The following is a 24,864-nucleotide window of genomic DNA, read 5'->3' on the forward strand; positions in this document are numbered from 1 at the left end:
AAAGACATGCAGGTTAGGCTAATTGGTGGCTCGAAATTGACCGTAGGTGTGAATGGTTGTCTGTGTCAGCCCTGTGACGACCTGGCGACTTGTCCAGGGTGTACCCCGCCTTTTGCCTGTAGTCAGCTGGGATAGGCTCCAGCTTGCCTGCGACCCTGTAGAACAGGATAAAGCAGCTAGAGATAATGAGATGAGATGTTCATCTTGAATTTGATGTCAGCAACACATTTCAAAAAAAGTTGGGACAGGGGCATGTTTACCACCATATTGCATCACCTCTACTTTTAACAACATTCTGTAACGTTTGAGAACTGAGACCAATTGCTGTAGTTTTCAAAGAGAAATGTTGTCCCATTCCTACCTGATATACAGTTTCAGATGCTCAACAGTTCGGGGTCTCCCTTGTTGTAGTTTGTGCTTCATATTGCACCAAATGTTTTAAATGGGAAACAGGTTTGGACTGCAGGCAGGCCAGTTTAGCACCTGGACTCTTTCACAATGGAGCCCATAGTGAATGTAAGTAAGTGTGTTCCTGAGCCCATACAGTGATTTCCACTATAGACACGTCTGCTTTTAATGCAGCACTGTCTGAGGGCCTGAAGATCACAGGCATCCAAATGTCAGTTTTCAGCCTTGTCTTTTGCATACAGAGATTTCTCCAGATTCTCTGAATTTTTTAATATTATGTACCACAGATGATGTGATCCCCAAATTATTTGCAATTTTACATTAAGGAACGTTATTCTTAAACATTGTTGCACTGTTTGCCCATGCAGTCTTTCAAAGAGTGGTGAACCCCTCCCCATCTTTACTTCTGAGAGACTCCACCTCTCTAGGATGCTCTTTTTATACCCAAACATGTTCCTGCTCTGTTGCCAATTAACTAAATTATTTTTTTAAGCATTACACAACTTTTTCAGTCTTTGTTGCCTCTGTCCCAACTTTTCTGAAATGTGTTGCTGACATCAAATTCAAAATGAGCATACATTTTTCAAACAACAAAAAAAATTCTCAGTTTCAACATTTGATATGTTACCTTTGTACGATTTTCAATGAAATATAGGGTTTCTATGATTTGCAAATCTTCACACTTTTTTTTATTGACTGTGTAAACTGTCTCCCAACGTCATAACCAAGTCTATCAGATTCTTTAACAAATCAATTTAGTTTGAGCCGAGTGCGTTATTTAGATATGCACTTTGGTTTGCATGAGGCCAACTCGGTGCCTACAGGCTTCCCTTACTCATGAGCTACATTAGACTTGTAATTCTACTACAAAACGTAAGAAGTGTCAGGCTCAAAATCAATCATCCACCAATGAACTACATTTCAGGTAACATTTGAATTCTGTACTGAATATGAAATTAAGGCTCGTACAAGAGGTGTGTAAGCCCACATCATTTTACTGACACACTGATAATCTTTACAAAAGACAGGAACAGACATTTCAGAACCTCAGTTCCCAGTGTGACTGAGGCTTAAACTTAAGGAAGCAAGCTGGGAAAATACACTGCCAGTTTATGAAGTCCTTAAATTAACTACATACAACTCTATTTCTCACAGCATATAAACATTAAACACTTATTATAAAACAAAGCAATAAAATAGGCTTCTTAATAATAAAAAACATTTGTAATAAGTCCTTTTTTTCTTTTTCTTTTTTTAAAGTGGTGATATATGTAGATCCCTTCCTGCTGAGTGAAAGGAACTTAAATATCGGACAGCTATTAAGTACATACACACACTACACATCACATCACAGGCTTTAAAAGCCCTTCATGTGCGAGTGTCTGTTTTGGAAACTTGGCTAGAGGAATCAATTTATTAAGAATACAGCTTAGGAGTGCAAAACTAGCTTTCTTTTAAAGCATGGGGATTAGGCGTGTTCTGATAGTCTTTAATATTATTCAATATGTCGCAATATTGAACAGGCACCCTTTTACCACAGTGGACAATTCAGAAATGTTATTCTGTGTTGCTTTCCATTTGCGAAGAAGCTGCCTGGGTAGATAGTATTGGGTGGGCAGCATTTGTGCTCTCAAAATGAATTCTGTCCTGTTTAGAGAATCAAAATAAGAACAGCATAAAGGAAACTGTCTTGCTTATACTGTGTTTATTAGCTGATTAATCTGAAGGCACCACTGCATGTATCCTTAGAGAAGAAAATCCCACAATTCTGTTCACTGGAGCACGAACAGAACGGTAGCTCACAGTCCCCCTGACAATCCCATCCCAATGTTCATCTGGTTAGTGAGGCTATTTTGGTAAGATTTTTTGCTATTACAATAACAGCATCTTGTTAATGCTTATTTAATACATTATTTAATAAATACTTAATTTTACAGAATTATGGTGCCAAACTACCAAGCTAGATATTTAGTTATTTATTTTTAGCTACCTTTTTAGTAAAAAGCTTTTATGGAGCTAGCTACGTGTTTAGCTCAGGTATTCCAAAGACAATTCCCCAGCTAACTTACTTAACAGCAAGAGAACACAAACGAGCTAGTTTTAATTACCCAATTTTTTAATAATTAAAAAAAAAATGATATATAAGCCCGGGCAGTTCAGGTAGTGTAAGTAAGGTTGATTTCAGCCAACAGACAAAGGTTGAATAGTTTAGCGGGGGAACTGCCAAGGCTTCCATCACAGTTAAAATGTTAGCCAACAAAAAAAAAGCTTGCATTTTTAATGCAATCTACTGCAATAATATTGTGCATGGTGACGAAGGCTAGATATTTAGCAATGATATGTGAACCTGAGTATCAGCTCATGCCTAACAGGGTTACAATTAAGATTGCCAAAGCTGTAAGTAATTAAAATAAAACGTGTCTGATTGAACAGCAGTGCAAAGCAGGTCTTTAAATGCATCATATAGCAGAACTGAGAGGAACAGTTAGGAAATCCGTGGCATTTTAAAAGAACCTCCCAGGGGAAAACAGGAACCACATCGTCTGTCTAGATGACAGTGCTGTTAGAACTCAGACAATTATATTGCAAAGGCTACTTTCAGAAAGCACCATCTAATAAATAGACTGGTTTAAAAAAAAACAGATCTAAATTAATTATGTTGCAAAAAATCTACAATATTCAGGAATGCGGCTGTACAATTTGACAACAGTGTGGATTAAAAAAGGAGGTGTTTATGTTGATAAAATGGCAATGTTTCCTCCATTCGATAAAAATATATGGGCAAGTATTAGCACCCGGAACTCGGAGGGAAATAAATTAATGCAAACTGAACAACATGAAGAAACAATGAGGATGTGTATAAAACTAGTACAAACTCTAATGCTGTCTGGCCAAAGTGTATGTATAAGTGGCTCAATTTCCAGGAAGGATATAAAAACCACATCTTGTCTGAAAAGATGTGGCACAGGTGTGTGTACGCGCATGCGCGCATTTTAAAAACGCCTTCACTAAAAGCTTTTCAGAGATCAGAGTGATGGCAAAGCTCTTGGAGCAGTTACAAACTTGTTAAAAAGCAGATGTATACAATGTCACACACAGAAAGAAACATTCTCACTTCATGTTGTGAGACGTGTGCGTGGGAGCTTTGCTCAATCAATGCTGGTGCTGCAAGGAGGAAGATGATGATGATGATGCTGGTTACTCCATGATGGTTCGGTAGATGACCGGCTCGATGTAGTCACCTCTGTATCTGGAGTTAATCACACGCTGCCTCTTGCTATCCTGCAGCTTCTTCTCTCCAAAGATGCCATCGAAACGCATGTCTGATGCCTTCGACTGGATGATAGCATACACACAAAGAAGAAGAAAACGATACCGCACAAAAAGTCAGTTGCAGCTTTCAGACAAAGAGCACACACCAGTTGCCATTGACATACCATCTGTTTTTCCATCTTCCCTTCTGACACTACCTCTCACAGCCGTGGCTAAACGCCAGCTGTATTTGTAGCAAGATAACTTTCCCAGTTGGTGAGCAGTTAAAAGGGCCCCCAAAATTTCCAGGGGGTAACAATATTATCGTTATAAGTAAAAATGTCTCCAACATTTATTAAATCTTCCAAAAAAAAAAAGTGCAAGATTAAGTACAGCAAGCTGCTAGAACTCCATCTTAGCAGGCTCCAGATGAAAAGTAGTGAAGCTTGTGAGTTTCATTTTGTTTGATGATAAATGCTCTCCAGTGCGAGCAATTTCATGATATCAAATGTCTATTGCAAGGGTATTCAACAAAAATTTGTAAAAGTCCAGTTTAAATAAATAAATTCTTACTTACAAAAGGTCCGGATAAGCCACTAACATGACTGAATGGTCACAGTTACCTTTTAATACTTAACCATTAGTGATTATTTTATGTCTACAAAAGTCAATTTGAAGGTGGCATGGTGGTGTAGTGGTTAACACTGCTGCCGCACAGTGAGAAGGTTCTGGGTTCAACCTTCATGAATGACAGGGGCCTTTCTCTGTGGAGTTTGCATGTTCTCCCCGTGTCTGCATGGGTTTCCCCCACTATCCAAAGACATGCGGTTAGGCTAACTAGCTACTTTAAATTGCCCATCGGTGTGAACAGTTGGGGTGGGAACTGCTCTACATCCTCGACGTCTATAGATAGTTTTCACATGACGTCACAGAGTCGGGGATTCCCTAGTGGCGGCCATCTTGTGGGTCAAGCTTACCATACGGGTGACTGAGCACACATTGTAACGCGTGAGTACAAAGTCTTCAAAAGAACCCAAGCAGGCTATTTAAAGCTAGCAATGGTGCACACCTGTTGTATTCACGGCTGTCGTAATAGGTCAGATGATGAAGTCAAGCGGAGCTTTTATGGAATTCCCACTGTACAGGAGCACGAAGGCAAGCAAACAAACTCAGCATACAAAGGAGAAATCTATGGCTTGCGAGAATCAACCGCAAGGATTATCAGCCTTCCAAACACAGCAAAGTCTGGTCCGATCATTTTATAAGTGGTAAGTTGTTTAAATAAACAATCAATTGTGTTTAAGTTTGTTTTTGGAAACCAAAACATCATGTGAACAATCTCTGGAGAATGCCTAACTGGAACCGCTGAGTGTACGTTTACATTGTAATGTACACTTAATATCGCTCGTTTGTCACGTTTCTATTTGAAACTTGTCACTTCACTCACGCAAGGGTCATTTTTGAAAAACATTTTAGGTCTATTCTGTATGATTTGATTTGTGTTTGGGATGCAAACAGCGCGCCTTTTGGCGGATGCCGCCTGAATTGCGCAGATCCGATTTTTTTTTTGGGGGGGGCGTTGGAGTGTCTGATTATAATTTCAAAGTAAATTCTGTATTAAAATTACTAAATAAGCAAATCTGTTACAGTCCATGAAACAGGAAGTATAAGGATGAGAAAAAAACAGTTTAAATCGGGAAGCTGCGCACATTTGCGCAGCCCGAGCGGTGTGCAGGACTGCACAAATGTGCGCAGCTTTCCGATTTAAACTGTTTTTTTCTCATCCTTATACTTCCTGTTTCGTGGACTGTAACAGATTTGCTTATTTAGTAATTTTAATACAGAATTTACTTTGAAATTATAATCAGACACTCCAACGCCCCCCCTAAAAAAAAAAAATCGGATCTGCGCGATTCAGGCGGCATCCGCCTAAAGGCGCGCTATGAATATACAAAAGTTGTATATGTCAGACAGCCTTTAAAGTTTGATGAAGTCAGTTTCAGGCTTTGGAGCAGGCTTTGGCAGTTTCAGGCTTTGGCAGCCCTGCATAGTCACTTGAAAATGCATCTTTGTCCACTTCGTAGGGGTCAATTCCCCCAATCAAGGCCAGTTTGGCTGCATGCCGTTGTCGAGATGTCGTCTAATGTATCGATATACTTCTGTTTGCTTGATTTTGCCGACATTGATCTTTATTTTAGAAAAGAGACTATATAACTTCATAAATTCGTCCGAGATAACGTAGCCGGTAGTGGCGATGGTCCGTTTTGTTTGCCCCGCAAGATGGCGGCTGGGGGGGCGTTCCCCAGAATGCCGTGACGTCAGTGAAAACTATCTATTCTGGATAGCTCTCCTGAGTTGCTAATAAATCTGCAGCAAACCGTCAACTATGTTTTGCTTTGTTTCGTAGTGTTGCTTCACACTGCCACTTTTGACTAATGCTGTGGACTAATTGTATATGTAGATAGTATATATATTTATATTATATATACTTTGTACATATTGTTTATTATAGATATATGTTGCATAAAATAGGCATTTTATTTTATATTGTATATTATTGATTGCATATATATTTATATTGTGTAATGTCTATATTATACATTACATATACACATTTTTCTTAATTACATATACATAACATGTATACATTTTTCCCTTCTTTTTTCTTCTCCTCTTCTCTGCATCACTCGAGACACCAACTGCCAGAACCAAATTCCTTGTGTGTCAACATACTTGGCCATTAAACATGATTCTGACTGAAAGAGCACCCTTTCTGACCTAATGTCTTTAGCAATAAAGCATCTAATGAGTGTCCTGCATATATATAACAAAGTTGAGATGGTATGAAAAATGCAACTAAAAAAAGAAAGCAGTAGTTTTAAATTTACTTTGACTCATTTCATTGCAGACAGTATGAACACAAGATATTTCATGTTTGGTAGGGTCAACTTCATTTCATCTGTTAATATACAGCCATTCCTGTGTTTCAGGCCTTTAACACCTTCTGGAAGAAGCTGGGACGGGGCAATTTAGGGCAAGTAATGAAGTAAAACAATTAAATGATGTGATTTGAAATGTCAACACGCGATTGTAATCGTTTGGTACCAACTCAGTATCCAGGAAAGGCCTAGTCTTTGAAGAGAAAAAATGGGCCGAGGATTTCCAGTTTGTCAACAAACGCGTGAGAAAATTATTGAAATGTTTGAAAACAGCGTTCCTCAAAGAAAGATATGAAGGGATTTGAATATTTCACCCTTTACAATGCATATCATCATTAAACGATTCAAGGAATCTGGAGGAATTTAAGTGCATAAAGAGCAAGGGCACAAGCCTAAGATGAACACCCATGATCTCGGATCCCTCAGATGGCACTGCATCAAGAACTGTCACTCATCTATAGCTGATATTACCACATGGGCTTGGGATTACTTTGGCAAACCTTTGTTAAGCACTACAATACGAAGTTACATCAACAAATGCCAGTTAAAACTTTACTGTGCAAAAAGGAAGCCTTATATTAAAGGAATGGAAAATGTAATGTAAATACATGCATGGGTTGGTAGCTTGTATATTGAGAGCCTGTAAGAAAAGTTTCAGGCATGTTTGACCATTTATGAGAAAGTTGTGAGCATTTTTGTATCACTGCTCTAATGCCACCAGTAGGCTGCCATGTTGCCTATTGGAAGGGCGATCCATGATGTCACTTGGGTGCAAGGCTGAGTGTATACTTCAATACTGAAGGGGCAAAGCGAAAGGTCTACTAAGGTGACAATGTCGATTTTTTCACTATACATCTGAAATAGGTGTATTAATGAGATGCAACCCTGACTTATGGACAAACCCGAACTCTTTACTTGTAAAACGAGGCTGAAACTATGCGTTATTTCACACTTGTGCAGAAATATTGCCGGAAACACCCGAGCTGCTTTCCGAATGGTTTTCCTAAAGTGTGACGCCACTTACAATACACAGCCATATTCGACAAAATGGACCACAGCGCCAGCAACATTTTTTCACTGATTTCCTCGAGTATTTCAGACAATGACACGAATAGCGATAATGATCATGATAAACAAGCATTCCTAATGCCCGGTGCATCAGAGTTGTTTGGGTGAAACAATTTTCTTCAAAATGTTCTGAGCACACGAGCTGCAAATGTGCCATTTTTGCACCTGAAGGACCATTCCAGTCAGCCCGTGAGAGGTCTGTCCCTGTACGGCAAATGGCATTTATCCATTAACTTCTTACCTTTTTGTCTTTTGGGAATTGATGCAGGCTAGTTTTTTCCCCACTTCTGCCATTGTTGCATCCTCCTGTAACGTTCACATAAATCCTGTATAGTAAAGCAGTGTTTGTTTACCCTCTTTCTGCGTTGCCGCGGGGGTTGGACCATCTACCACAGTAATTACGGTAGGCTAGCCTGGTGACGTCTTGGTGAAGTTTTTTATGAATGAGTCGAGAGCATGCCAAGCGTGCTAACAAGTGCTTAGACTGGCAGGAACATGTAAAAACTCGCACACTTGCCTCTTCAACAGATTTAGGGAAGTCAGATTGTATGCAGATCTATTTGTAGGTAGGCCTAGCAAGGTTCCAGTCCGCAGAATGAGGCTGTCACGGCAGCACTACTCGTACCGGAGATACAAATACTCCATGTGGAGCTTCCATGCACCCAAGTGACATCAGAGCATTGCCGCAAACCATCGGGGGCGGATTTTTCTGATTGGTTAAAATATTTTCAATGGCAGCATTCGATAAGGGGGGAATTCTACATAGAAACTGACTTTCGGAGATGGATATCTTTGGTTGTGTGAGCTCCTTATTTTCAATCATTTGAATGAATCGTTAGTTTATAACAATCTATCTTCATAACGCTGGTTATGAATGTAACCGTGGTTCTATGACTAAGTGGAAGACCGCCAGGGCGGTGCTGAAAGCACTAGTGGAAGCATCTTTGCATCCGCACGTTTTGAGAACCGTATACAAAAGTTGTCATCTCATGACGTATGACGTGCCTGCCTACATAAGGCAACATCCCACGTCATTTGGCCTCAAGATCATTCTCGCGCAATCCAAGTGACCAAAAACCCTGATGGTCTTCCACTTAGTCATAGAACCACGGTTACATTCGTAACCAGCGTTCTATTTCCTTCACTCCAGACCGCCAGGGTGGTGCTGAAAGCACTAGTGGAAGACGAATACCAACCCAGTCAAGAGGAATTCAGAAGAGTATCACCACCTTCTGGAAGAACAGCTGCACACAGCAATGGTATGGACGCAACATTTAGCCTGTAGTACCGGGCAAATATACGTGTATTGGACCAAGTTGCAGCAGCACAAATGTCAGAGAGTGGTACACCCCGGATAGCTGCCCATGATGTTGCCTGAGCACGTGTCGAATGGCAGGGGACAGGAGAGGGCACAGTACGTCCCATAGATTCATAGGCATAGGTGATTGCCTCCACAACCCAACGGGAGAGCCACTGCTTGGACAGAGGCCTTCCTCTCGGAGCAACAAACAAACAAGAAAGCAAACAAACAGACAGGCATGTTGTACGAAAGGCTGCCGTCCTATCAAAATAAAACCTCAGAGCCCTGACAGGGCACAACTCTGCACGCAAGTCCATCCTGTCTGCTGGTATAGCAGTCAGCAAAATCAGCTGGTTGCTAAACTGGGGAGACAAGACTTTCAGGAGGAAAGCTGGGTTAGGCCACAATGAAAAACACTGTCAAACATAGGGCCCCAACAAAGACAAACAGTACTCACTGAGAGGGCATGTAGCTCACTCACACGCCGGGCTGTTGTGATGGCAAGAAGAAAAGCCGTTTTAACAGATAGCCACTTAATGTCAGCTGCTGACAGGGGCTCATAAGGAGGCAAGCAAAGGGATTCGAGCACAGTGTTCAGATCCCATGACGGACTCCACACAAAACGAGGAGGATTAAGACGAAATGCCCCTCTCAAAAAGGCTACCGCCAGCCGATGGGACCCAAGTGAAACACCTCCAACCTCTGAACGGTGGGCTGTGCTGCAACATACACCTTAAGTGTAGATGCAGCCCTGCCAAGCTCTAAAAGGTGCTGCAGGAAATCTAAAGTCTGTGGAACAGAGCAGCTTAGGGGGTCAATGTTGTGTTCCGCACACCAATCACAGAACACCTTCCACTTGCCTGCATACAAGCGTCGGGTAGATTCTGCACGTGCGTTCACCACAGTGTTCCTGGTCCCTTCTGAACACTCCAGTAGTAGCCCCGGGGCCCCAAGGGCCACACCCAGAGCTTCAGGCGTTTGGAACATGGGTGTTGAATCCTGCCCTCCATCTGCGTCAGCAAGTCGGGCAGCTGACAAGGGGTCCCACTAGTAGTGACTGCAGGAGCTGGAACCATGGCCTGGATGGCCAATGAGGAACCATCAATAGCACATGGTGACTGTGATCGCGCACACAGCAGAGAGTCCTCCACAACAGTGTAGAGGGGGAAAGGCATAAAGGATGGCCCTCGGCCAGTCGTGGGCCAGAGCATCCTGGCCCAACGCTGCCGTTTTTTTCCCCCAGAGAAAACTATGTTGGACAATGAGTTGTCTGACTGCTCGCAAACAGGTCCACAGTCGCTCTCCCATAGGTTTTTCAGATCTGTTCCACCATGTCTGGATGCAGTTTCCAATCCCCTTGAGACACCTTGCCGCGTGACCGAGCATCTGCCACACTGTTTAGGTGTCCAAGTAGATAAGATGCTCTTATGGAAAGGAGGCTGTCCTGAGCCCATACTCGGAGACTGAGCCACCTGAAGCGCAGCTACAGACCTTGTGCCCCCCTGATGATTGATACAGAAAAAACAGTTGCCACACCGTCTGTACGTACCAATACGTTTGCCCTGTAGCACTTCCTGAAAGTGGTGCAACGTCAGAAACACCGCCATAAACTCCAGTGTGTTGATGTGGGATGTGCACCACGGAGCAGGCCAGGTGCCATTCACACCTTGCCGTCGCCAGACTCCACCCCAACCCATGAGGGAAGCATCTGTCCGGATAACCTCCCACCGTCCCGGTGGGGGACCAAGTGGAACTCCACGAGTGAAAAAAAGTGTGCCTGGGACCAAGGTCTTAGCGTGAGCATGCAACGGCGTGTTATTCTCACCCTCATGTGTCTGTCTCACACTGGACACAGACGCAGTTGAAGAAGCCATCTCTGAAAAGCCCTTAGCCACAGAAGACCCAGAGGAATGACTACTGAAGCCGCTGTGAGTTTCCCCAACAGCTGAAGGATAGAAACAAACGCTGAGTTCCCCCGACACGAAGGTGGTTCACTCCAGTGAGAATTGAACTTATTCTGTCTGGCGTGGGACTGGCCAGCATAGTGTTCAAATCCAGGGCAAGGCCGATGAAATGTGTTGCCTGGACTGGGACCAGTTTGCACTTCCTCTGGTTCACCCTGAACCCCAGAGCCGTAATGTGTAGTAGCAACCGGTGAGCATGTTCGCTGGCCTGTTCGGGCGATGCCACACAAAGAAGCCAGTCGTCCAAGTAAGGGAGCACTCTTATGCCCTCCTTCTGAAGGGGTTCTAGTACTACTTGGACGCATTTCGAGAACACCCTTGGTGCCAGAGAAAGTCCAAAGGGGAGAACTCTGAACTGAAAAATCTTTCCCATGAACGAAAAACGAAGGAAGCGCCTGTGGTCCGTGGCAATGGGTATGTGAAAATAGGCGTCCTCGAGATCTACGGTCACAAACCAGTCCTGGTTTGTGACCGCTTGCAGTACATCTGTTGTTTGTAGCATTCGAAAAGGAAGCACCTTCAAGAAACGGTTTAACCTTCTTAAATCTAAAATCGGCTTGAACCCACCGTCTTTCTTTGGAACGAGAAAATAAACTGAAAAGAAACCCCCTGGGTGAACAATGGGGTCGACCATCTCTATGGCTCCTTTTTGTAGTAACAACTGAACTTCTCTTGACAAGGCTGCTGCCTGTCTTGGATTGGTTATAACTGTCTGCCTCACACCCGAATGCATTGGTGGCCGGTGGCGGAATTGCAGGGGGTACCCTTCTGAGAGGGTTGTGAGTAGCCATTGGTTGGTTGTTATTTCGTGCCAACGTGCTAGCTGGCTGCCTGTAAAAACTCCTGCCACTGGCCCTGACCTGTCAGTGGTCCGGTCTACGTTTTTCGGAAGGGATGGGGGGGGGGGGGGGGTGACAACGGCGGGGAGGACCCATCTGTCAAAAAGGGCGAACACTCACGTGTGGCTGAGCGCCACCCTCCCTGGCCGAGGGAGGTGAGGGATTGGGGGCCCGCTGCTGGGGTCGATGGGGAGACCTTTGTGCAACTCTAGGGGCCACATGCCTAAAGCGTGAGGCAGAAGGGTTTGGCGGAGCTCTGAAGGTGGGTGCTACGCCCACATGACGGGAGCGAGACTCTGTAACAGACACACATCTGTCAAGGGCCTCTTGTGCTGCTGGCCCAAAGACCTGTCCAGATGCCAGTGGGAGGTGCCTCAGGTTGTTCCTGCATACTTCCTGCAGAGGCGATTGAACCAGCCACACTTGTCGATGGGCTTGCAGCAAGGTGCTCAAGGTAGTGCCACACTGGTTGGCAATGACACCCATAGCCTGCAATGCAAGCTCCAGTACCTCAGCCGCCAGTGGGTCTGCCGATGAGTGTCGAGTGCAGCATAACAAGCATGTGTGCCACTGAGTTAGACACCCTGCCAAGAAAGGCAGTAGAGTTGTAAGCACGAGAAAGTAGCTCGTCTGTGCGGCGGCACTCAGCATTAGGGCAACGCACCTGCTCCCGAAATGCTTCATTGGGAGACACAATGAGCGAAGCAACGCTTGATTCGACTACTGGCATGCTACCCAAGCCAACAGCACCGGGGTCCTGCATCGCCGCAAGCATGAGAGACATCTGGTCTGGACGGGCAGATTTCGTAGCAGCCTCCAGGGCAGAGGCCACCACAGAAGTAAAATGATGACACTGTGGAATTACCAGAGAGGCGCGCTGAACACGGCACAGGAACATGTTCTCAGATCCAGTAGGAGGCACCGGGGTGTCCAACTGCAAATGTGCAAGCAAAGCCTTCAGTGTGGCCTCCACCGAACCCACCACTGAGGCAGACTCCCCAGATCGCCCAGAGGTAACATCACTGCCCAAATCATAGGGCTCAACACCTGGCAGGACTTCGCTTGGTGGCTGCGCCGAGGAAGAAGGCTGACTGAAAAAGGTGTCTGAGGCAGCCACAGACATCACTTCCTCTTGGTCAGGTGGCTGAGAACATGAGCCAACGGGTGACAAGGTGGTGCAGGCTGTTCCTCTACAGTACCTGCTGTGGGGGGGGCCTTGCAAGCAGAGGCAGCAGACGCTCCACTGTAGATGAGAGCAGTTCCACTTTATGCTCTAACTCAGAAGACTTAGATTTTTTGCGCTGTTTTGCATGCACTGGTGGTGAAAGCCTACGCTTACGCTGTGTCTGAGAATCCGAGAGCAGAAAACTGCTAGACGCACGTTCCATACCAGCCAACCACGCCTGGCTAACAGTAAGCGGCATTAACGCACAGGAAGGGCATAGATCAGACATTGCCTCCCTTACACGTTGCATGCCAAGGCACTCTGTGCAGCGATCATGTGCATCCAGCACCTCCATTAGGTTGGGGCAAGTGGAACACCTCACTGAATCCATCTCAGTCTCTACTCACCCACGATTTTTTTTTTTAAGAAAAGAAGCAAGGTGTAGTGCTGCTTGCTAGCCTGGCAACCAAGGCTAGCGAGTTCGCAAGCACAACTTTACCGTTACAGACAACAATTTACTAGCAACCAGATTTGCAACAGATGCAACACCATATATGAGATTCCATGCCAATTATGCAATAAAACTTACATCGGGGAGACAGGAAGGAGTTTCAACACAAGAAAAAATGAACATAAGAAAGAGTGCGAAAAGGAGACAGCTACAAGACGAACCCGAACAATAAAAGAAAAGGTACAACAGGAAAATTATAAGTCAGCCATAACAGATCATTGCAAAAGGGAAAATCATGTTATGGACTGGGGGAATGCCAGAGTCATCCGCACAGAAGATAATAAACATCAGCGCTGGATCAGGGAGGCCATAGAGATCCGTAAGCGAAGCCCGAGGACCATCAACTGAGATGAGGGAGCATACATGCTCTCCCATACCTGGAGTGCCATCTTGCAGGGGATGAACTGACAGTAGAAGGCGTGACCGACCGGTCAATCCAGACAGGAAGGCCACGCCTTCGGAAACATCAGCTGATAAAAGATGCGTCACCAATAACATCTGGTGACACTCTGAGGAAGACGACAGTCGTACGTCGAAACATGTCAGGTAAACAAACCTAAAAAATTAGATGTCTGATAAAAAAGAAAAAAAAAACCTAACAAATGGTAAATACTTTACCGTTTTGAAATGTGTTACAAGAATCAAAATTTAAATAAGTGTTTATATTGGAAAAAAAAAATCACGAGTTAAAACATCAAATAAATGTGCTGTTGTATTGTTTTGAGTGCAATTCAGGTCAAAGATTATTACCACTGGGACGATATGATTGTTTTCAGTTTTAATTTCAACATACCGTCCCAACTTTTTCTGCTTTGAGGTTTTAATTGGATAAGTCACAAGAGAGAATTGAATACAAATGTCAAGCTGGTTCATGTTTCGAAAACTAGAGTTGCTGAACTCTGGCCATTTGTTTACGCAAAGAAGTTTATTGGCTCTGCTACGGTACTTTTTCCAAGTGCTCAGTTTAGTCTTCTGAAATACATTGCTTGGTCTGCATGTGGTGCACTAGTTAACGATACCCAATTTACTGAGTTTTTGAAGGGGGGGGGAAGCAGCCTCTCATCATCTTCGCAATTATTAGCAGCTGACAAGCTGCCAGCTGACCCCCAGAGCAAACTGTCCCTCAGGTTGTTCCATGTATCACTACTCCAGTGACAGGTCATTTACCAAATAATGTTATTGTTGCCAACACATCTGGAGCATGCACGCGATGTTATCAGAATAGGAATTATGTGCATGCTTGTCATTTCTGGGCAGACCAATATTCACACTAATAACGCACACTGGTCAGTTAGATACACGAGCGCAGAGCAAAACCCGAGTACTGAGTTTACAATGTGTATATATCCTTTGCACGCACAATGGCAAATTGCCTGACTGTGTGGTAATATTTGCACACGGCAGGTATATTTGCTTCATCCACCAGGTATGACTGTGCACTCACCAATTACCATAATATCCATTATTGTGCAATATCTATTACCAATTGCAATATCCTTCACAAGTCTTCAGTGTATTATGTGAATGTGTGTATATTAGTATATCTTTCAGGTTTGTAAATGTGTCTATATCCCTGTAACTTTGTAAACTTGTGTCTGTACGTTTGTAAATCTTAAATCTTTTCAGTATAAATCTGAGAACCGTTTCATAAGGCAGTGCACTGAATTTCGTTGTGTATCTTACCCAATGACAATAATGCAATCTTGAACCTTGAGTGTGTCAGGAATGTAAACTTGGTCTTCTATTATATAGAAATGCTTGTCACATTTATGTATAATTTTATGAATAATTTTTTCCCCAGCAACCTGGCAGTATTTGGGTCCCGCTGCATGGAATGAGGATGGGCATATTAAATAAAATCATTCATTTATAATAAAGAGATTTTATGTGAATGAGAAGAAGTGTCAGCTTGTCCATAGGACCAGGTGGAAAAGCCCCACCATGAATATTAGTCTTTCAGCAAATGTTAAAGTGCATATCACGGGTAAATTCAGGAGCGAGATCAATGTAATTCTATTTTATATTAAACTTTGGTCAAAATATCTGTAACATTCTGCATTCTCTGCAGTTTTTTTTTTTACCTTGCGCAATACCAGAAAAATCCAGTTGAAATCGAGCCATCTGAGGCGAATTGGTCCGCCTCTGAAAAAACTTTGCATTTGAATTTCCCGGGAAACATTAATTTTCGTGACGTCGCGTGCGGGACACCTCCTTCTGAATCCTACGTCAGCACTGGTTTGTTTATGAGAAAACGACCTGGTGGTTTTCTGCAAATTTCTTCAACGTTATCGCGTAATTATTAAAATAGTTAACAGATGTATCGTAGGAGGGTGTAGCAACACCAATCTTGATGGGATTAGTACTCATCGTTTTCCAAAAGACCGGACAATGAGAGAGAAATGGGAGCACTTGGTCTACACAGGCTGTGCACTGAAACTGCCGCAGCCTGCTGGCGCTTCCGCAGGAGACGTCACGAATCTGGCTCCAGACTCCCTTGGGATTTTTCTAGACGCATTTTGTTATTTTATTTTTTTCTGCTGTAGACAGATGGCCTTGTGCAAAATTACCCTTCTGGATGAGTGTGTAAAGGGACATACTTTCATATTAAAAAAAAAAAAAAAAACCACAAAATTGGTCCAGAATATGCACTTTGAAATCCTCATTCACAATTCCATACATCAGAAATGTGTGTGCACCACACTGACATTGTGGTGAGGAAAAGGAAGGGGAGGGAAAAAAAAAAATAAAAGTGTCATGCTTGCTGATTTTATTTTATGTATTTTTACAGTCTAGGCTGTGTGGATTTTGTACAAATGGCATATTGAGGCCACTGTAGGCTTTAAATAATAATAATAATAATAATAATAATAATAATAGCTGAAGGAGGAAGATAATATTCCAGGGGGGAGGGAACCTCTCAGACTTACCAAGATTAAAGTCTTACATTTATGAGAAGGGGGAGGAAATTTTTTTTTCAGATATTCCCTGAGATTATAGTCATAAATTTGCACAAAAATAGAATTTCTTTTCAAGAAACCAGATTGCTTCACTTTGCAGGGTTGGACCAACGTCATTACAACACAGATGCCGTGGCTGAGCTGAGAGTTAGGAAATGCAGTTTTTCCTCCTTGATTGTACAATATAAAAGAAATCAAGCGGTAACGCTATTTTCAACTACATTTCCCAGAATGCACTGTCGCCAGTAAGTATGTGATTGTTACATTTCCTGGATCCAATGTGAGACAAATGTATAAACCAGACAGATTTGTTTATCTGTGTTCTTTTTTGCTTTAGCTGCTTATAAATGTATAATTATTGTGCAAGAGCAGCTTCCTATTATTTTCAGGATGTGGATTCATCTCATTTGTGCAAATCTCCGTTATTTTGAAATGGTTGAGCCAAAAGTTATAGGAAATGTAGTCTTTCCTCCATGATCGTGCAATATTTAAGCAATATCACAGGAGCGGGAGTGCTGTTGTACATTAATATCAGCACGGCTGCAATTCGGTCGCAGGCCATCAGCCAAGTGCTAATCATAGCCGTGCCGATACTCAGTACAACAGCAAGACCTCAAGTGTGATGTTACTTTTATATACCAGTTCTACGAACAAGAAATTAATATCAAGTAAGCATCATTTTAGACACAATATGGCCAAATGTTCCATTTATTTTTGCTCCACGAGTGGACATGAATCCTGAAGAAGCCACACTCACTTTATAGCATGTCAGCTAGCTAGGTCACACCGAGTTGTACATTCCTGTTCAAGGTGCTTCCAGTAAAATTGCCATCCTTTCTTCCTTTTCATCTTCATCTGATGAGCTTGCATATTTTAAGTAAAAAGTTATATTCCTGAAAAGTATCATTTGCCATGTCAACATCAATAACACTACTGTAGTAACTGGTTAGAAGTAGGAAGTGAAGTTTTATGTGACAAGCGGAGTGATGCACACAGTCCCTGTGTCCGAAATCGCTCCCTACTCACTATATATAGAGGAAGCCATTTTGTAGTGCTGTCCGAAACCTTAGTAAGGATTATTTACACCCTATATAGTGCACTCAAGGTATCCCACAAGGCGTCACGAAAAGTAGTGTACAACCGATGGTCACTAACCAAAGCAATATATCCCATCATGCATTGCGGTCGCGCTGAAAGAAATCAAAAGTCTCAAATTTGATTTAACAAAAGACAGCGACAAAGAAGAAAGTATTTAGCCTGGATTTAAAAAAAAATGAAAGATGCAAGTACTTTGTATTGATTAACGTGGGAAATACGCTCAGTATAATATGTATGTGTCACAAAGATACATGCATGTATTTATTATTTTGAAAACCCACCAGCCGACTGATCTGGCACGTTTTAACTGTGCGAAGTAATGACGTAAATAACAGCATGACGGGCTGGTGTCCGAAAGTGGTTTTTCATTTTACCAATGAGCTCACGATATAGTCCTCTATACAGTAATTCCCTATAGAGTGAGTAGGGAGTAGTGAACAAGTGAGCGATTTCAGACACAGGGTGTGAAATGTCCCAGTGGACAGGAACTAGCTGAATAGAGAATAAAGAGCGAAGAGATTTTCAACAACATTTCCCAGAATGCACTGCAGCCAGGAAGCATGTGATTATCATCTCGGTGAATATCTGAGTTTATTTCTTGTAAATTTGTAACTTTTTAATTTTGGAATTTGAGTCCCCCCTCACACATTTATGCCTTTTAGGGCCTGTTTACATGAGGACGCTGTCGGGTAAAAACGACTAAATATTTTATCGGAAGTGCCTTTTGTCTACACGGGGACGGCGTTTCCGAGGCTGAAAAATGGAAAAAATTGAAAACGCCTTCCAGAGTGGATAAGTTAAAAACAGCCCCCGTTGCATATCCGTCTAAACTACCCCATACGCGAAACTCTGCTCGGATCTGCTCACGTCGGGTACGTGTTTACGTCATACATATGTCATATACTGTACATGCCAGCCCGGGAAGTAAGAAAAAAAGTAAGAGCATGTCTGATTACATCGATCCAACGGACCTTCAAGCTGCTCTGGCAGCTTTAATAAACGTCCAGGAGTCCTTCGAACATCTATACCGAATCTGCACATATACCGTTAATGAACAGAGGCGGGTATAGTATGCTCTTACTTTTTTTACTTACTTTCTTACTTACCATAGCCAGAGTAGTCAAAGTTTTCGTGGCGCAGATGTGCAGATCAGACAAGACGGAAGACGTTGCGCATGCGTGCAGACATAGCGGAGGTCTTTCACAGCACCACCTAGCTGCCTGGCATGCACATCCAATTGAATTCCACACATTTATGCGTCACCGTATAGACGCAGATTTCCTCCTTGAAAACGGTCGTGTAGACGCGGAAACAAGTGAGAACGAAAACGGACTTTTGCGTTTTTGTTTCAGACCGTCCCCGTGTAAGGTGGGCCTTAATTTCAAAGACAGATTTTTCTAGTAAATTTATGATTTTAATCTCGGAAATTCTGATGTTTTTCCTCAGAATATTACTACCCTCCCCCAGCTCGGTCATTTTTTTTTTTGCAGCCCAAATACGCTGTAGCAATTTTGAGATGCAGTCAGGCTGGAAATTCTGCTGAAACCTTGGCAAAAAGGCAGGTATAAAATGGCTCATATCAAGCTACTATGCTGCTACATTGACTATGCTGGATGACTGCAAGTTGCCTCATATTACAAGGTTTGCCTAAAAATTCACAAGTCACATTTTAGCATAAATTAATTGTGATAGCCTCTCGATTGTGTGAGGCTGTCATTACTGATATCCTGCCCAAACAAAATCTATGGTTATTACCTGCTTCTGAAGGCGACTGCAGTTGAGATTACTTTCAACAGTCTAATACAATATTAAACAATAACTGAATTTCAAGAAAAGCAAATGAGAGGAAAATGGAAAGCTCTTTGCAACTGCCACCTTCGCTTCACTGGCGAGGAAACAAGGAGCAATGTGATGTCTTCACTCATCACTCTGGTGAGCGATTTTTCTCAGGAATCCAGGTTCCCTTCCATTTGCAGTTTATACTTGTAGAATTATTGGTACCAGAAATCTCACCATAAAACTAATATGATTTTAAAAATAATTTGAAGGTCACTGTGAGTGGGTCAGGATGTTCAGCTAAAATAATGCATAGGATGGTTCCATGTTCATCTGAGAAGCATCATCAATTCTAGTGAATTGTGGGTAATTCCCTAGTGATTAAGCCTAGGTATGTTTCACACGTGATCTGTCAAGGTGGATAAGAAATTGAAATGCGGTTGTGTGGCTACAACAAAGTCATCAGGGTGGTACTTGCAGTAGATACGTGTAAAATAGAACTGACATCACCCTAAACCATGACAATACATCATTCAGAAGACCATGAATGAGAGATATTCACATGTGGATTTCACAGTTAAATGTGTAGCTCACCAGTCTGGATTTCACCCTTTTGGGCAGTTCTTCGTCTAATGCGTAGACATCGTCTCTCTTGGCTGTGAGCTGTGAGCCATCCTCAAACTCCACCTATGCAGAAGCAGATAACAGTCTTAGTCCTCTGTAAAACATCATCTTCCTTCTGCTGGGCCAGTGAAATAGTAAATGCTCTGTGACCACAACTGCCCCACAGTCATCCCTTAATCCTCTACTATTCAACTGTGCCTGGTTTGAAAACTCTTACTTACACGGTGTCTTCCAAAAGAGCAAAATTATACACAATCATTTCAAAGTCTCCATCCCCCCCAAAAAACAAAACAAAAAAAACAAACAAAACAAAAAAAAACCCACACTACACTGCAACCCTGCTATAACTAACTCTTTTACTCTGAACTTTCACATATAATGAACCAAGTCGGGCGGCACGGTGGTGTAGTGCCTAGTGCTGTCGCCTCACAGCAAGAAGGTCCGGGTTCGAGCCCCGTGGCCGGCGAGGGCCTTTCTGTGTGGAGTTTGCATGTTCTCCCCGTGTCCGCGTGGGTTTCCTCCGGGTGCTCCGGTTTCCCCCACAGTCCAAAGACATGCAGGTTAGGTTAACTGGTGACTCTAAATTGAGCGTAGGTGTGAATGTGAGTGTGAATGGTTGTTTGTGTCTATGTGTCAGCCCTGTGATGACCTGGCGACTTGTCCAGGGTGTACCCCGCCTTTCGCCCGTAGTCAGCTGGGATAGGCTCCAGCTTGCCTGCGACCCTGTAGAACAGGATAAAGCGACTGGAGATAATGAGATGAGATGAACCAAGTTCATATCCCCTTCCTTTAATGACAGTGAGTCAGTCTTAAAAAAAAAACCCACATCACTGAGCCATGCACTCCTCTCCCCCCAGAGACAAATAATCAAATCAAATCAAATCAAGTTTATTTGTACAGCGCTTTTAACAATAAACATTGTCGCAAAGCAGCTTTACAGAATTTGAACGACTTAAAACATGAGCTAAATAATAAGTAATCGAATCTTCAGTCAAGTTAACAATACATGTTAAAGCCAAAAAACAAAAGGCTAAACTAGCCTCACTTAGGGGCTCATTTCACCGAGTACGATCTGGAAAAATCGCACGCGACCACGCGCAACTATGATTGTAGCTATGTTTTCCCGTAGTCGCAGGCAAAATCCGTGCGACCTAAACCCATTATTTTCTGTGTACGCTCTATGCTCGATGTTATCTCGTTTGACCTTCGATGTGTACGCTCTACCTGCATCCTATACGCTCTGTAGACGCTTTACATATGCTCTACTTGCGTCTATCCACTCGATCTGATGCGATCTTAACACGACCAAGGCTCATTCTGTTCGACCAATCTGCAACATAGATCGCCGAGAGATCGACGCTATCCTCGCAAGTGTGCGACCTCGGCCGATCAAGGCTCAATCTTGGCCGATCTAGCTACGTACGAGTTGCAACGTACCCTCGATCAATACCATTTAGCCTGCGATATAAACGTTCTAGCCTCGCTCTGTACGCTCAATTCTCGATCTTTTCTAGACAGGTTCTCGCCTGAGCTACAGTACGCGCAAATGTGTCACGGTCGCCCGGATTTGCGTGCGACCCACTGCGCCCGTATAAAAAGGCCCAGCGATCAGCGGCTGACCATCAGTTTTTGACCAGCCCCCGAAGGGACAACATGGACCCAATAGCTCTGCATCATGCTATGTTATTACAGCACCATCAGGGGTGAAAGTAACTTTTATTTCTTGCCGGTACTATTATTTTGAGTCATAGTGCGCGCGCCAGAAAATATACCTAATTATTTATTATTGTCTACTTATCAAGCATTCACTAGGACTTCTTATCACTCAGTAGTACTAGTATAGTACTTTATCACACTATCACTCTTTCATCCACCTGTATCAGTTTTTGATTATAAATAAATTGCAAACATCATTTCAACAACACAATTTAATAACATTTTTTTTAGCTGAACAGTTGAAAACTAACTTTTCATTTTGGACACTGGACACAGAACAGTGTAACAGAACAGAAAAGTGAAAGTTTTTAGGTAAAACACTTAAAATAAATTCCAAAGAGGCTTGAACGTTTGAGAAAGTGCGTGCGTTCTACAGTAAGTGCGTGTGTTCTCAGTGCGCGTGCCATGCATTGGTAGCCTAGTTACTCTGCTCGCTCCAACCAGACAGTAATCTAGAATCTTTGCCCCAACTTCCACTCGATTTACGAATTCTGATCAAAGTAATTTTTAAATAGTCCATCATGAAACATGTTTCTTTATATGCCTTTTTATTTGGGAGACTTTGCAACTAATGTCTGTCTGCTAAAACACTTTGATTACCAGCTATTACCATGTTATAGCACAAGATCTGGTTAAGCCGTACGCGCGCTGTAACCAGCACGCGTATGGCTTAAATTTTTTTTTTTTTAGTTTTTAAAATTTTTTTTCAGAGACGGTATATTTTTCTTTCCAGTACGGCCAAATCTTTTAGTGGTACGGCGGACCGGCCAGGACCGGCTTACTTTCACCCCTGAGCACCGTGCCCTGCAACTGCAACAAGACTCTCTGGTTATGCTTAATGCGCCCTATTTATATGACATTCAGCACACGTAGCTTTAATAGGATTAGGCGAAGGTAGGTCGCAACTTAAGCGATGGTCGATCTTTATTGGTTGAAGAAGGTCGCACCTTAATCCTCTTTAGAATCCAATCGTGCCCATGGGAAGAATAGGGAGCATACGGGTCTAGGGAAGGTCTGGGACAGGTTGCGCGGAGCGAGGCTTGATCGCAAAAGAGTGAAGCTAGATCGCACGGATAGAGTGAGTGTCGAGGACGGGCCGAGCAGCACAACCATGCACGCAATCGGTTCTCGCTCGAGAAGACTGAGCGTCGCTCATCCCCGTTCTAGCCTTGATTGTCTCTCGACCAATGCGTCCTTTCCTCAACCTTGTTTGCTCTTTCGACGCTCTCTGTGCGACTTTTAGGTCGAGGCTCAGTTTTTTGACATGTCAAAAAACCGAGCTACGATCTCTTTGTCGGGGAGACCATTCCTCGACCACGTACAACCACGGAAGACCAAGGCGTGACCAACCCTCAGTCAACCGTCGACTGTGTACGACCTGCGGCGACCAAGCCACGCTCTGAGATCGCAGCTCGGTCTTCCGGGAAGATTTCTCGGTGAAATGACCCCCTTAGGTATCCATCACGAACAAGTATTGAGAACAGTGATCAGTGACTTATAAAAACAAACAAACAAACAAACAAACAAACAAACAAACAAACAAACAAACCTTAAAAAAGGACTGAAAGTCCCGGTGCCACAATACTGATAACTACAGTGGTGCTTGAAAGTTTGTGAACCCTTTAGAATTTTCTATATTTCTGCATAAATATGACCTAAAACAACATCAGATTTTCTCACAAGTCCTAAAAGCAGATAAAGAGAACCCAGTTAAACAAACTAGACAAAAATATCGTACCTGGTCATTTATTTATTGAGGAAAATGATCCAATATTACATATCTGTGAGTGGCAAAAGTATGTGAACTTTTGCTTTCAGTATCTGGTGTGACCCCCTTCTGCAGCAATAACTGCAACTAAACGTTTGCGGTAACTGTTGATCAGTCCTGCACACCGGCTTGGAGGAATTTTAGCCCATTCCTCCGTACAGAACAGCTTCAACTCTGGGATGTCGGTGGGTTTCCTCACATGAACTGCTCGCTTCAGGTCCTTCCAAAACATTTCGATTGAATTAAAGGTCATAGGCAAGGGTCGGAGGTGAAACGTAGAATATCAACTTTATTGTCGAGAAGAACGACCCAAAAAGCAAATTCAATTTTCCTGGTGTCTAATTTGCACCCTAAAATTGAATAAAACGGTTAAAATATACTGTTTTGCCCAGTTTCCGAAGGTTTGTTTACATCTCACTTATGCGCACCTTCACCGCCAGGGGACCGTCGTCGTGACTTCATTTAAGCCAAAAGACTGGGAGCAGTTCTGTGTTTACTTGCGAACCGAGCACACGTGTACGGACTTTGGTCGTGAGAGGTTGTGTAAAATGTCGGAAAGCGATAGTGATTTTGAAGCAGGAACTCTCCAAATTGAATATCGAAAGGTGAAACCATATATGTATGAACGCAAGTGCCGTTGCGAAGCAATCGGTGAATGTGGCTCACTGGTCTGACCGTGCGGCCTCGGAATCGGACAGCGACTCGGTCGACTCTGATCGTGGTGACCCCGGACCTCAACAAGACTCGCGCCCAAACAATTTATCCTGGTAGTTATGATAAATTCCTACTTTCGTCGTAATACTAAATAAGAGTGTGAATGGTTGTCTATGTGTCAGCCCTGTGATGACCTGGCGACTTGTCCAGGGTGTACCCCGCCTTTCGCCCGTAGTCAGCTGGGATAGGCTCCAGCTCACCTGCGACCCTGTAGAACAGGATAAAGCAGTTAGAGATAATGAATGGATGGAAATTCTGTACTCAAATTCCCAGACTTCACCGTACATTTTTCAGACCATATCTGACACCACAGTACAAATAACTAGATGCTTACTATTTTAAAATCCCACTGTTAATATGTATGTTACACTACTACTTCTTTTGGCTGCTCCTGATTAGGGGTCGCCACAGCAGATCTTTTGTCTCCATCGCTCCCTGTCTTCCGCATCCTTCTCTACCACACCTGCCACTTTCATATCCTCTCTCACCACATCCATGTATCTCCTCTTTGGCCTTCCTCGTTTTCGTGTGCCTGGCAGCTCCATCCTCAACATTCTCCTTCCAACATGCTCTGCATCTCTTCTCAGGAGGTGTCCATACCATCTCAGTCTCATCTCTCTTAGCTTAATTCCCAAGCTCTCCATATGTGCTGTCCCTCTGATGTGCTCGTTCCTTATCCTGTCCAACCTCGTCACTCTCATCGCAAACCTTAACATCCTCAACTCCACCACCTCCAACTTTGCCTCCTGTCTCTTCGTTAAGGGT

At 43.2% G+C, this 24,864-nt stretch overlaps 1 protein-coding gene across 6 annotated transcripts in view; it reads right to left on the reverse strand.

The window, feature by feature from the left end:
- The window catches only part of kdm4aa (lysine (K)-specific demethylase 4A, genome duplicate a), a 120,145-nt gene that overhangs the window by 11,262 nt on the left and 84,019 nt on the right, over positions 1 to 24,864 (reverse strand). For 4 of the 6 annotated variants that reach the window (XM_060919681.1, XM_060919679.1, XM_060919680.1 and 1 more), the window contains exons 21-22: positions 19,872 to 19,964; positions 1,386 to 3,744 (exon numbers count right to left, since the gene is read on the reverse strand). In XM_060919681.1, coding sequence (XP_060775664.1) covers positions 3,607 to 3,744; positions 19,872 to 19,964 — 231 coding nt within the window. In that variant the 3' untranslated portion in view covers positions 1,386 to 3,606. Of the gene's footprint in view, positions 1 to 1,385; positions 3,745 to 19,871; positions 19,965 to 24,864 lie in introns of those variants that run through there. The other 2 variants (XR_009654570.1, XM_060919682.1) reach the window with 2 other exon arrangements.

The sequence above is a fragment of the Neoarius graeffei genome, chromosome 4 (assembly GCF_027579695.1).
Source record: "Neoarius graeffei isolate fNeoGra1 chromosome 4, fNeoGra1.pri, whole genome shotgun sequence".
In the NCBI taxonomy this organism is placed as follows: Eukaryota; Metazoa; Chordata; class Actinopteri; order Siluriformes; family Ariidae; genus Neoarius; species Neoarius graeffei.